This window comes from Triturus cristatus, chromosome 3_1 (assembly GCF_964204655.1).
Source record: "Triturus cristatus chromosome 3_1, aTriCri1.1, whole genome shotgun sequence".
Taxonomy (NCBI): Eukaryota; Metazoa; Chordata; class Amphibia; order Caudata; family Salamandridae; genus Triturus; species Triturus cristatus.
The window spans coordinates 847,391,991-847,406,203 of record NC_140583.1 but is presented as its reverse complement, the minus strand read 5'-3'; the positions used below and the strand labels follow the sequence as shown (position 1 = coordinate 847,406,203).

The 14,213-nt window shown below is 44.5% G+C and overlaps 1 protein-coding gene and 1 pseudogene across 2 annotated transcripts in view; one reads left to right on the top strand and one right to left on the bottom strand.

Annotated features, from left to right (window-relative positions):
• ATF2 (activating transcription factor 2) overlaps positions 1–14,213 on the bottom strand; it is a 443,302-nt gene that overhangs the window by 157,171 nt on the left and 271,918 nt on the right. For both annotated transcript variants that reach the window (XM_085645248.1, XM_085645249.1), the window contains exon 10: positions 3,128–3,274. In XM_085645248.1, the coding sequence (XP_085501374.1) occupies positions 3,128–3,274 (147 nt within the window). The remainder of the gene's footprint in view (positions 1–3,127; positions 3,275–14,213) is intronic.
• On the top strand, positions 3,711–4,883 carry LOC146861168 (eukaryotic translation initiation factor 3 subunit I pseudogene; annotated as a pseudogene).

Genomic DNA, 14,213 nt, shown 5'->3' with positions numbered 1-14,213 from the left:
TAAACTTGCAAACCAATGATATCTAACTGCAATGACTTTTGGAGAACTGGGAGTAGGTTGTGTGTGTTTGTGCTACAAGTAAACCTTCATGAAGCTTGTTTCATTTGCTGATATCCACAAAATAGAGGTTGGGATTTTAAGAGTCTGAAGCAGAAAAACCTAACTTCTCCTTGAGCATCTTTGAGTCCTCTTTTTGAATTACTTCAAAGTGAGTAAAATAGGATGCAGGTGGGGATGCGAAGGAATTGGGGTGCCGAGGGAAAACCAACAGAAAAAGAAGCTTGTGTTGAACAAGTTACTTACCTTCAGTAACACTCTTTCTAGTACATACACTAACTGCAGATTCCTCCCCTTTTGAATATTTCCCAGGCATCAGACTAGATCCAGACACTTTCGAGCGGTAGCCTTGTGTGTTGTGTGGTGGGGTCTTGAGGCGCCACGTCAATTATCGTACCACTTCAGAAGTGATGCTCTGAACTAGATATATGTGCCACACACGTGCTGACGTCAGTTACTTTCTAGGCTATCTGTAAAGCCAGACGTACAGTGAATTGGCCAGGACCTGTGTGCAGATCTCTATACGCGGGCTTTTTTAGGTGGAAAAAAGTCCAATCACAGAATGAGGAGGATTGGTGAGGAATCTGCATTTCAATAGCGTATCTGTCAGAAAAAGATTACTGAAGATAAGTAACTTGTTCTTCTGAGGGCAGATTCCTCACCTTTTGAATAGATACCAAATCAGAACCCCCTAGGTGATAGGTCTGTGAACTGGCTCAAACCAAAAAGTCCTACGGGACTGAGTGGGCAAAATGCTCATTTTGACAAACCTGGCTATCACGACAGATGTCATTTGTGAATGTATTTTGTGACAGCCACGCAATAGCTGGCAAATATCCAGAACAAGCACTTTGTCTGCCAACAATGTGGGAACAGCCTAGGCTCAGGTGGAATGAGCCTGCAAACCATCCGGGAACTGCTTCTTGGACTAACTGTACCAGATTTTAATGCAGAGCAAGATCCACTGACAGATGGTCATTTTGTGCACTACCTCGTCTTTCTCTGCTCCAGCAAACCCCACAAAGAGGTGACTGTCCACACGATGGTACGATTGATGGAAACAGTAAGAGCCCTCTTAGGATCCAGTCTCTCCTCCTCCTTACAGGGGTGAGGTAAAGTGGAGAACGTGGGTAGGTTAATATTTTACATGATATGAAAAGGAGTCACCACTTGCAGAAGAAAAAACTGACTCACAAATTAAAATAAATACTTTACATTAAAAAAAAATCCACTCTCTGATGCCATGTGATCCTAAACAAGCCACTAATAAATTAACAATTTCTAATTACATTAGAAAAAATAATTAATTTCATCTAATACCTTACAAACTATACCAAAACAGTTTAAACCCCACACTTATAATAATACTGATGATTTATACTAAAAAAAATGACTATTTATCCAAATAAAAAAACTATGGGCATCATTAAGATGCCGGTCGGACTCTCGTCCAACCGGCACTGTAGAGGAAGCGGGACTGCCCGACAAGGAGTCGGCAGTCCCACTGCCTTCATGGCAGTCGCCAAGTGTACATTTTCTATTGTGGCTTGTGCTGCGGGCTGCAGCACAAGCCACAAAAGAAAATGTACACTTTAAAAACATCCCTGCACCATGTGGCAGACACCATAAGTGCCCCCTCCCCCCAGTCCCCATAGTGGAGGGCCAGGTGGGAAGGGGGCCCCCAAAGTCACTTTCCGCCTGCCTTTTCATGGCAGGCAAACCGCCATGAAAGGACAGTTGGAAAGGGACATTGTAATCCCTACTGCGGTGCCTGAGCAGGCGTCGCCACTATTGTAGGTATTACTGATCCTCCAGGAAGCCGTAGGACAGCGTCGGACTGTCTCTCTGCCTTCTGCCTTCGACTACACGTATTGTAATGCACCGGTCAGACCGAAGCAGCAGATGGTAGTCGGACCGCATCCGATGAGCCATCAGATGCAGTCCGACCACCATCAGAATGACCCCGTTTATAAATAACAATAATAAATATATTAAAAACATTATTTTCTTCAATATTAAGTCCCACAATATTTTTGCCATCACGATATAACGACTTATGATAATGTTGAATCAATCTTTGGGTAAAACACCTAAAGGATAGTTAGAGTAGGGTCGGCAGAACATATAAAGTAGAATCTCCCTATAAGGGCTCAATAAGGATTATCTTCAATTCACCGCTCTCAAACAAGGCAGAAGGCTGTAATAAAGTAGGGATTAATTTTGGATGAAGAAAGTGGGCTTGTTAGGATTCAGATAAGAGAGAGGTCTGCTCTCTGAAAAATGAGTTCTCCGCATGATGATCTGACCCCACACCTCACTGCCTGCACAGTAACCATGTTTCACCATGCCGCTCAAGAAATATGACATCTGCCCTCCCCCATTCAAGTCACTCATCCAGATGTAGGGGTGGACCGATGATACATTATTTTGCTTCTAGGTGGCCTAACACCATTGGGCGAGAGCTCGAGCCACAACAGATTGGAGTAAAAGTGGGTCAGGTGCAGATATGGAGGATGGTTCAAGTTCTTTTGACCACTTTGTGACTCCAATGCAGGCAGGCTAGGGGTGCAAAGTCTCTAGCAACAGCCTAGCATTATATTCACCAACTGCAATCATGCAGCTCGGTCCAAGTCATTCCCCAGTGTCTCCCAGTAGTTGCCATTTGGATTTGGGTTGAGATGTGGTTCTAACCAGTAAATCACTGTGGGGATTGCATCAATCGTTTGGCACAAACCATTTGAAGCCAAGCCTATTGAATTGACTACAGGTTTTCTCTGATTTTTCTCACACAAGTGCGGTGCAATCAGTAAATATTAAGTTAGACACTACTGCAAAAAGCTATGCAACCAGGACACAGTGAACATACTATGTCTTACTTTAAATTGCACTGATAGCAATCTACAGGGGGACTTTTCTGACACAATGAATGCAACACACATTATATTTTGTTTTCTACAGAACACTATATCTGTTCGATAAACCTCCATCAAATAAATGAATGCAATTCCACACATCAATTCCACACATTTTTAAAATCTAAAAACGAGTCTTTCCCTAGGTGTTGTCATACCGGCGTTTCAGTAGTGGAAGTAGCCGGCTGTTGTAACGGGAGTGGGTGAAGATCCTCCGGTTGCGTCCTTGACAAACTACTATGTTCCTTTGTAGTTTCTCCATTGGTTACCTGAGACTGCTGCTGGATCAAAGCTGCTTTTAATCTCTGTAAATGTAAAAGTATGAAGGATAAAATGTTGTCTGCAATTGCCATGCACCTAAAAGCTTTACTAGCTAATTCTTCAGAATAATGATTTTGAACAAAGAGAAATATAGCAATTTTTCATTGACTGGAACCAATTATAACATTAATCAAATCCTTAACCTAATGAACAGAAATAAACAAAAAAACACCAACATATGCAGTGTTTCTAGATGTATATGGTTTCCATAAAGAGAAATAAATATGTTTTTAAAGTTCCACCTACTTAGCCTCTGCCTATTAAAGTGGTGGTAAATTCACAATTGAGCATTCAAATGCTACCCACAACACATCTAAACATCTCACACTCCCCACACTCACAATTAAGTGGCACTTCTCCTTACATAAATTACATTCAACAGCCTAAAACAATGACCAAATATTTTATGGATACTTTTTTTTTGATCCCGCACGTTAAGTGTCGCAGGAGAGGCCCAAGCTCGGCACCGGCATCATGAAACCTATCCTATTGCAAGGCCACGAGAGGTCTATCACCCAGATCAAATACAACCGAGAAGGCGACCTCCTCTTCACTGTTGCAAAAGATCCGATAGTGAATGTCTGGTATTCTGTGAATGGAGAGCGACTTGGCACCTACAATGGGCATACTGGAGCAGTCTGGTGTGTGGACTCTGACTGGGACACCAGGCATGTCCTCACTGGCTCCGCCGATAACTCCTGCAGACTCTTCTACTGTGAAACAGGGAAGCAGCTGGCACTGGTAAATACCAACTCTGCAGTTCGTACCTGTGGCTTCGACTTTGGGGGAAACATCATTATGTTCTCCACAGATAAGCAGATGGGGTATCAGTGCTTTATCTACTTCTTTGACCTGCGGGATCCCAGTCAAATAGAGGACAACGAACCATACATGAAGATCCCTTGCAATGACTCCAAGATCACCAGTGCTGTGTGGGGCCCTCTTGGGGAGTGTGTCATCGCTGGGCATGAGAATGGGGAACTGAACCAGTTCAGTGCTAAGTCTGGTGAGATTGTTGGCAACATTAAGGAGCACCACAAACAGATCAATGACATCCAGACCTCCCGCGACCAGACCATGTTTGTTACAGCCTCCAAGGACAACACAGCAAAGCTTTTTGATGCCACTTCTTTAGAACACTTGAAGACCTTCCGCACAGAGCGTCCAGTCAATTCGGCTGCCCTGTCACCAATCTATGACCATGTGATTTTAGGTGGTGGTCAAGAAGCCATGGATGTAACCACAACTTCCACCAGGATTGGAAAGTTTGAGGCAAGATTTTTCCATTTGGTGTTTGAAGAGGAGTTTGGTAGAGTCAAGGGACATTTCGGGCCAATTAACAGTGCTGAATTTCACCCGGATGGAAAGAGTTACAGCAGTGGCGGTGAAGACGGCTATGTTCGGATCCATAATTTTGACTCTCAGTACTTGGAGTTTGAGTTTGAAGCATGATGGCTTGATTTATGTATTTCTTATTCCTCTTTTCTAAACCTGACTTATCACTGCGCTATTATTACCCTATTTATCCTCCAAGGTGTGAAATGAGCATTCTCTGTAATATACTTGGGAGCAGGCGACTGCCAGTGAAGCTGTTGTTTGCACTGGAAACAAAACTGTACAGTAAACCTGATTTTCAGCTGTCCCACCAATGGAAAGAACTTTTATGAACCTAAAAATGTAATGTTTTTTCAGCTGCCTTAATTGTCTTGTGGGGCGTCAGGCAACAGTTATATCCAATGAGCATGGGAGGGAATGTGAAATTAACTAATCCTACTTAAATAAAGTAAGAATTGGTTATCTGTCAGTGACCACAGGTTGGTGTAAAGGAACGCTAAGTTGTAATCCAGATATTTGCCAACAGTTAAATTGAATTGAAAGCTGACTGGAATCATTCACAACTGATGTGTTTTTTGTTTGAACTCGACTGTGCTCACTGACTGTAGCTACCCCAAACTGACTATTGGTGTTGGAAAAGTCCACATTCTTCACCACAGTCACTGAGCGTTGGTGGGAGAGTTGAAATACGTTTAACATCGGATAAATGTGGCTAAAATGAAGACCATGAATATTTGTAATTCATAAAGATCTAAAATATAAAAAAAAAATATATTTTATGGATACAGCTATGCTCATCACCGTCTACATTTTGTGTACATCATTATGCTAAAAAATATACACTGATAATCCCAAGGCATCCGGAGTAAAAACAATACTTCCCCAGTGTAAACAGGCCACTTTTCCCCTCACTCAGGTTCTCGATGTAGGAAGCTGGCTCTGTATATACTATACCAAAATAAGGTATAGTGTGCACAGAGTCCAGTGGAACCCCAAAGATAGGCAGAGGTAAAAGTAGATAGCACCTCACTCTCTATTTGTGGTAGTGGGGGCGAGCAGTAAGGCTTTATCAGAGGCTAGTGTTAAGCATTTGTTGTACACACTCAATCAGCAAATGATGTCACATACTCAAAGACTGAACTCAGACCAATTTTGTTTGAATAAAAATATTGTTAAGTTATTTTATTTCTAGAACCAAGCCAAGCCAGGAACAGGTAAATGAAATAAATGCTTTGCAAAATATTATGCAGAGTTTACAAGTGAAAACAAGTTCAAATGCAGTTGTTGAAATACTGGTAAGTGAAGTTAACGGTTACCAGGTAAGTACTCGGTCACTGGGGTTGAGTTTCTGGGGTTAGAACAAGGGTTCCCCCAGGGTCAAGGATGCACTCTCAAAACACCCTCAGCGACACAAGGGCGGCCGGGTGCAGAGTGCTGAGGCACAATGTTAGCCAATGGGAGTAGGGGGCCTCCGGTTGGAGGCTACTGACGAGCAGGCTACTGGGTTGTGGGAGCAACGCTCCTGGTGTTAGGCTCAGGGCAAAGGGGGATCCTGTTTAGGACAAAAAGTGCGCCCTCAGCGGCACAGGGGTAGCTGGTTGCAGGGTGCTGGTTTGGCCTCGGGTGCCCTGTTGTTTTCAATGGGGATTTTCGGTTTTGGTTTTCAGCTGCAGGCTCTGTCCAGGAAGACTTCTGGGAGGAACCAACAGCTGGGCAGGTAAGTTGGAAGGCTCGGGACGTAGGTGCACCTTGGGTTCCCTTCTCCAGGGCGCAGGGCGGCTGGATGCAGGGGTGTCTTTTGAGGTCGGATTTCACCTTACCGGGCCACTCGCGGTTTGGGGGGGGTCTCCGTGCAGAGGCTGCAGGCAACGTCGGGGAGTCCTGGAGGGGTCAACCCACGGTGGACCCGGACTCTGGAGCACTGAGGGACCTCCCTGGGACCGGTGGGCCACTCAAACTTGGGCCGTAGAATGTCTTGGGAGATTTCTTTTCAACAGAGCTGCTGTTCACAGGAGAGTTGGTCTTTGTTGAAGGCAGTTAGTCCTCCCAGGGTTCTGGAGGCCGCTGGCTGCAGGACAAGGTGCCTTTTGGGCGCAGGATCTCTGGAAACTGCAGACGGGCCGGTAGGGCTGGGGCCAAGTCAGTTGTTCTCTGCAGTCTCCTCTGCTGGGCGTCTTCTTTCATCCTTTTTCTTCTTAGGTTGCGGGAATCTGTCTTCTTGGTCAGGGCTTTCCCCTAAATACTGTATTTAGGGGGCGTTTTAGGGGTCTTGAGGTCAGTAGCCAATGGGCCACAGATGGCTCTTCCTGGCCTGGGGGAGGTGTGAACACCTCCGCCCAGGAAAGGCTTTATTTTTGGGATCAGGGAGCAAAGGCCTCCACTCCAGGGGTCCAGAAACATGTCTTGTGGTGGCAGGTTGGTGTGTACCAGTCAGGGAACCCACCAGAGGCTGGTCGTTTTTCAGGGTGCATCTCTAAGATGCCCTCTGATTGCATTTTTCATTAAATCCCACACTGGCGTCAGTGTGGGTTTTATGTGATGAGAAGTTTGATACTAAACTTCCCAGTTTTCAGTAAAGCCATTATGGTGCTGTGGAGTTCGTAATGACAAGCTTCCAGCACCATTTACTCTTAATGGCATTACTGCACTTACAATGTCTAAGAATTGTCTTAGACACTGTAGGGGTACAGGGCTCATGCACCTGTACCCTCACCACTGGTATAGTGCACCCAGCTAGAGGGGTGGCTGGCCTATGCCAGGACAGTGGGTTGTAGGCATGGTACACAGGGATGTGTGCCATGTCTACTCTTCACTTTGTTCTGCACCAAAACACGCAACCTGCAATGGCAGTGTGTGTGTGTAAAAGTACAGAGCCTCTAAGGGTGGCACATAAGTGCTGCAGCCCTTAGAGGCCTTCCCTGGCCACAGGGCCCTTGGTACCTATGGTATATTTTACAAGGGACTGACATGTGGCCAGAGCGGTGCCAATTGGGGGTACAAGGTACAGTTTTGGGCAAGAACACAGGCCCTTGGAACCTGATTGGCAGGGACCCAGGGCACATAAAGCCAAAGTGCATAGTAGTCTGGCAAAAAGTGTGTGTGGGGGTTACTGCAACAGAATCCCAGCTTCCTACACTCGACTTATGCAAAAAAATCTAGCATGAACTGTAATTAACTCCCATATTTCTACCAATACCCAAATTAGGATTGGAACCCCCACTGGTTTTTCTTGCTAATAAAATATTCATCTAGACCCAGACTGGCCATATAAACAATTTCATTACTGCCTCCAACTTGGAGTAAATTAGTTGAATGTGCTTGTCAGCCACCGGGATTTCCATATGATTTTTGCCTTTATGCCTGAGTACTTGCCTTATGTATGGATTTTGAAACTTTACGCTTTTTTAATTGTTTACAAAAGAATCACAACTTCACATGATTTTAATATTTCACTTTCTCTCTTGTAGCACTTTACTCATAGTACTTATGTTTTCTTACAATTCTATCTCTTGATGTATAACTAAAAACATAATATATATATATATATATACAAATGGAGAATATAATACAAAGTAATTGGAAAAATTAAAGGCCACCGTCTGGTGCAAGCAGGATAACACTGGACTCTTGAGAGCATTAGTAGGGCTCCCGGATCCATGCCAGACAATGTCCTCGTTTTTCTCTTAGATCAGGGAACAGATGTACATATCATTAACGCAACTGATGAGCTGGGATCAGGGCAAAATAGGCCGACTGAATCCTTTGTAGGAGACACTCTCTTTCTCCTACCGGCGTTTGTGACAAGATGGTTGCAGTGGGTACTGTGAGTCACGAGGAAGAAGAAAATGATTCAGAACCAGGTTAAACGGCCCCAATAAAACAATAGGAAGGCAGAACAAAGAGTTCTACAGAACTCTACAGGATGTGCTGTGGCTGGTGACGCTACCACTGACCTGTGTAAGTTGCCTATACAGTGACAGATCTGATAGGCATGCCCAAAACTGCAAACCATACACTAGCGAGGAACTAAACTTGTGAAGTAGAAGACGGCAGATGCCAACATGTGCCTGTCCCAAGTGAGTTACTGCAGCTACAAGATGTGAGTCTGTCCTAGTTTCCCACTGGAAGTAGAGGGGACTATTGGGTGAAACATGGAGTGGTTTTCTCGGTGGGGATTAAAAAACCTGAAGGGACCAGAGGGTGGTCAAATGGGGGCACCTGGTTGCAGAACAGTTCAGCATGACACATCCTGGAAGCATACTCAATACTAGGAAATGGGGGGTGGGGGGAGGGGTGTTATGTTATGTTATGTTAGTTGCATTTTAATGCGCACAGCTGCTCCAGCGAAGGAGCGTCCTGGCGCAGGGAAAGGTAAACACAACACAACACTAGGTCCAGTAACAAAAAGCAAACAATAAAAGCTAGAAACAATTAAAACAGGAAGGTTTTCAGGGCCCTGCGGAAAGACATTAGGTCATTCGAAAGGCGGATTTCCAAGGGGAGCGCATTCCAGAGGGTTGCGGCTTTCACGCGGAAGGAGCGACCCCCCATCCGACTAAGTCTGAAACGGGGGACGACCACCAAGGACTGTCCAAGGGATCGTAGTGAGCGGGTAGGGACATAGGGAGAGATCAGTGTATTGAGTATTCCGGGTGCCAACTCTCTCAGAATTTTAAAAACCAGGCAGAGAGCCTTGAATTGGATACGCTTGCATATCGGGAGCCAGTGCAAGGACCGCAGGGTGTTAGAGGTAGGGCAGGTTCGAGGCAGACCAACCACCGCCCTAGCCGCCGCATTCTGGACTCGTTGTAAGCGAAGAATCTCGGCTTGGTTCGCTCCTAGTAGGAGAGAACTGGCGTAATCCAACCGCGAGATGATCATTGCTTGAATGACCAGCTGTCTTGTAGGAGCATCGAAGAATCGCAGCAGGGGTCTTAGCCCGCGTAGTACTCCAAAACAGCAGGCCGCCACTCTGGGGCACATCGTGGCTTCTGATATGTGATCTAAAGAGCTTCACCAAAACAGAAAATGTGTTGCTATAGAAGTCAAAAATACATTCATGCTCATCCACTTCATGTTTGATCAGGCAAACCCCTATACCTTGAATAATATAAGCAAGAAACATTATAACCAAGTTACATCTTCTCACCCTTTCAGGGCCATCAAAAGTGATTTTAGACCCCCTTAATGTTATGTTATTTGGAGTTTTACAACACTACTGTCCCCCAAGAGAGAGTGTCTGGCTGGCGGAAGAACTAGCAGAAGACCGGATTAAAATAGCCAGGTTTTCAGCCACTTTCTGAACATCTGAAAATCTGATTCGTAGTAGGCAAGTACAAGAAGAAGGGGTCTCCAGACCTAGAGCAGAAAGTTTGAGGGATGATCACCAAATGTTGGGCTGAAGATCTCTGAAGTTGCAACAGCTGAAAGAATGAGAGCCTCTTGATTGGACCGGATGGGTCAGTATTGTGCAGGGCTGAATTAGCAAAGCACAGAAGGGCACATTTGTGCATGGATAGCCAATGAAAGTACCCAAGTTATTGGATACAGAGGTACAGGTGGCAAGATTAGGTATAAAAAGGGCTGTTACATTCCGCACAATTTGAAATGTTTGCCTTAGGTACGCAGGAATACCCACATAAATGGCATTTCCATAGTCAAGTTAGCTGGTGACCAATGCCAGAATTACTATTTTACTTGTATCAAGAGGAAGCCAAGTGAAAGTCTTGCTTAGCTTCTTTAGGGGACCAAAACAGGAAGAAACAGAGGTAATTGGATCTGCCATTCCAATGTTTTGTTCAAGTATGATGCCCAGATGTTTAACAGAGTTGGTGGGCTGAAGTGTGTCGTCAAACTCTTTAGGACACTAACCTACAGACCAATCCAAGCAGAATCACTTCAGTTTTATTGCTATTAAGCTTAAAGCAATTTGTTTCAACCAACTGGCGACACAGAAAATACAGGAACTGAAGTTAGCTTGAGTGTTTAGGGAATTGTTTGAGATGGATTTGATTAGCAGGGTGTCCTTGCATAGGAAGCAATTTCACATTTAAAGGATCTGATAATCCCACCGAGCAAGGCCTCGGTTAGAATGGGCGGGGCTAAAGGATGAGCCTTGGAAGATGCCACACCCAATCTGCGTGGTCGAAGAATAGAAAGCAGGAAGCATGACTGTTTGGAATCTCAGAGAGAGAAAGGATCTAAACCAGTTCAAAGTATCCAGGCAAATGCCAGAATTATGCGGGCATTTGAGAAAGATAGCATGCCAGAGGGTGTCAAAACCTGTGGAAAGTTCAGGAACGATCAGGGTGGCAGAGGTGCCATGATCCAGGATGAGGAGCTTCCTGAAGCAACAGCAAACAAATACATGAGTACGTATCATGGCTGAATGCATCAGTCCAACCACACATGGCCTGCTGTTCTAGTCAGGTTCTAGCAGAAGCCCATTTTCCAGGAAGGCAGCACATTTTCAGAGATCCTGCAAAATTCTGCCCATGTCAGGGTGTGCTGGCATTACCTGGAAGGAATGGGGAAAAGCACTTGTTTGTACACTTACCAGCCAACACTTAACAAGGCAACAACTGAGCCACACAACACTAAAACAATAATAACAAAACACAACAGACAACACAACAGAAGAAAACAAGCCAACAAAGCAATTGTATTGAGTGGTTGAACTGGATTAGTTTGTGCTCTTTATTACGTTGTGTTTTTTGAGGCATGTTGACGTTGTGATGTGCTGTTGTTTTGCTGTGTTATGGTTTTGTGCTGTTATATTACCGCTTTGTGTCTACATTTTTAAAAGTCATGATAAATCAGGCTCTCAGTGTTGGAAGAAGTGCCATGAGTTTGTCAACTTTTTGGGTATTTAAGGAGGAGGACCACGGGCAACATGGGCTGCACATTCTTCTTTACATGAAGGTGTAATTCAGTTTGGCAAAAGGGATATGAATCATTCATTACAATCATAATGTGCGCATCCTGTGCCATGATGGCAGCCAACTATAGAGTAATACAGATCTCCTCATATTGGTGGAAGCTCTTTGCATACTGTGGGCACCCATGACCTCAAGATACCCACTACAAGCATATGGCTGATTTGTGACATAATGATGGTACTTCTTGAAAGGATGTTGTCATCCATGGCTTTTACATGCACACCACAAACACAATGCTGGCCATGAAATAATGGTGGTAATTCTTGATGTCTTAGTACTGGTGACACTCACACAATGATAGTGCCCACTTCTGACTAGTGTCTGTAGTGGCATAACGGTGGTAATTTTCATATCCTGCGGGTACTATGGGCACAATGGTACCCAGCCCTGAAGCAAAGCTTATACTTGCATACTATTGGAATCTAAAAGTATACTCCAATTACACTGGTCAAACCACTCAGCAGTTTTGTTTACTTTATCGGTACCCGCTACCTCTGGCAATAAGATCATACCAGCCAGAAGGTATAAACGGCACCAACGGACCTGTCTAGACACTACCGAATATAATACCCTACTGGATAACAGTAGACCTCCCATGTCCAGTGACCCAGAGGTGGCATCAGCGGAATATCTCTCTCGGATTGGCTCAACGTCCATACTTTAGTGCCCTTAAAATCAGGGAAAGCAAGCAGAGCTACCCCTACTGAGCCCTGGTTTTCAGAACGGATGTGGAGACACTCCTATGACATCAGTGAGAAAGGAATGTATAGAGAGCTGATTGCAGAGTAAAAGAATTGATGCACAAGTCAAAAACCAACTACTTCTCGGATAAAATAAAAGCTGCTAATAAAAGTACCAAAGAACTATTTGCCGTGGTTCAGAAACGTAGTCGTACCCCAGAGACTAGAAATACTGTTGTGAATCAAACCTTTTGCAATACTCTACCTTCTTTTTTCTGTAAAAAGGTATGCAGCATTTATGATGCATTTGCCTTGAATTACTCTAGGGAAATGAGTAGCAGTTCAGTAGACCTAAAGTGTCCATCAGTAGCTAATTCGGCTCGGTTTTTGAACTTTCCGTCCATCTCTAATGACCTGGTTCATAAGCTCCTCTGTACAACCAAAACTAGTTCACCGGCGGATCCCTGCCCCCCCAGAATAGCCCACGCAGCTTTGGATCCTATTGCACAGCAACTAACGGATATTTTTAATCTTATCCTTAAGACAGGAATATTTCCAAAACTCTGGAAAAAGGCTTCCTTCCTGCCTGTGTTAAAAAACACCTAACTTGGATGCTTCGAACTCTTGTAATTACCGCCCGATTTCCCGGTTGCCCTGCCAGCAAAAATTTGTGAAAAATGTATGAATCAAGAACAACTTTTATTAATACCAACCACATTCTGGATCTTACACAGGACGAGTTCAGGAGTGAGCACAGCACTGAGCTTGCCCTGATTACTACGATGGAGGAGATCAGGCGTGCGGTTGATAATGGAGGAAATGCAGCTCTGATTGTACTGAACCTATCTGCGTCTTTCGATATGGTAGACCATGGCCTATTGGTAAGTCGTCTCCAAGAAATCGGCATAGGTGGTGTAGCTCTTTCTCTTGTTCAATCTTTTCTGACCGAGTGTGAGCAAATTGTGGAACTAGATAGCTATGCATCGCATACTTTTCAACTCCCTTGTGGGGTTCCACAGGGATCGTCACTGAGCCCCTCCATTTTCAACCTATACATTATTCCGCTGGCCAAGTTCATTAAAACATTTGGGTTTACTATGGTGTCCTATGCAGAGGACATGCAAATTATTGTCTCTATAAAAAACTATTTTCAGGAGACAGCCTTCAAGTTTCAAATCTGTAAGCAACAGGTAAGTAAGTGGATGATGGAGAACTGCCTTAAGTTAAATTCAAACAAAACTGAGGTTTTGCTCTCCGGCAGTAACTCTTCTTTCTGGTCTCCTAATTGGTGGCCTCAGGAACTCAGCCCGCTCCCTATTCCAGATACAAAGGCATAAAACCTAGAAGTTATATGTTTATAGCCCTGTCCTTTACACACCAGGTAAAAGCCATCACATCATCCACATTTCTTACATTAAAAATTTCTGATAAAAATCTTTCCTTTTATACCTCTGGACCAACAAAAGACAGTTGTCTCAGCGCTCATTTAATCTAGGTTAGACTATTGTAATGCCCTTTTCGTTGGTCTTCAGAAGGGCCTTCTTAATAAACTACAGGATCTCCAGAATACAGCTGTTTGTCTACTATTGGCTTGGCAGTTCGGGCTGGACTGTTCTCATGAGGCACAGGGTCAGACTGATTTGCATATGGCCATGTCTGAACCAGGGTGGCAGAGTGGGCTAAAGAACGGTGATGGATTAAACCCAGATCAGTTGACTGGGGGTGAGTGTTTGCAATGTTCAACACTCCGTCCATCATTTCCTTTGGTTTTTGCTTTGTTCGCCATAAGTTGGCTGGGTTTGCTCAGACGTGAGTCCCTTGCTCACTTTGCCACTGGATTCAAGCAAGCCTGGCTGAAGACGGCTAAAATGCCAGAAACCGGTCCTAGGAAGCTTGTTTCCGGTCCAGGGAAGACATGGCTTGGCAGTTCGGGCTGGACTGTTCTCATGAGGCACAGGGTCAGACTGATT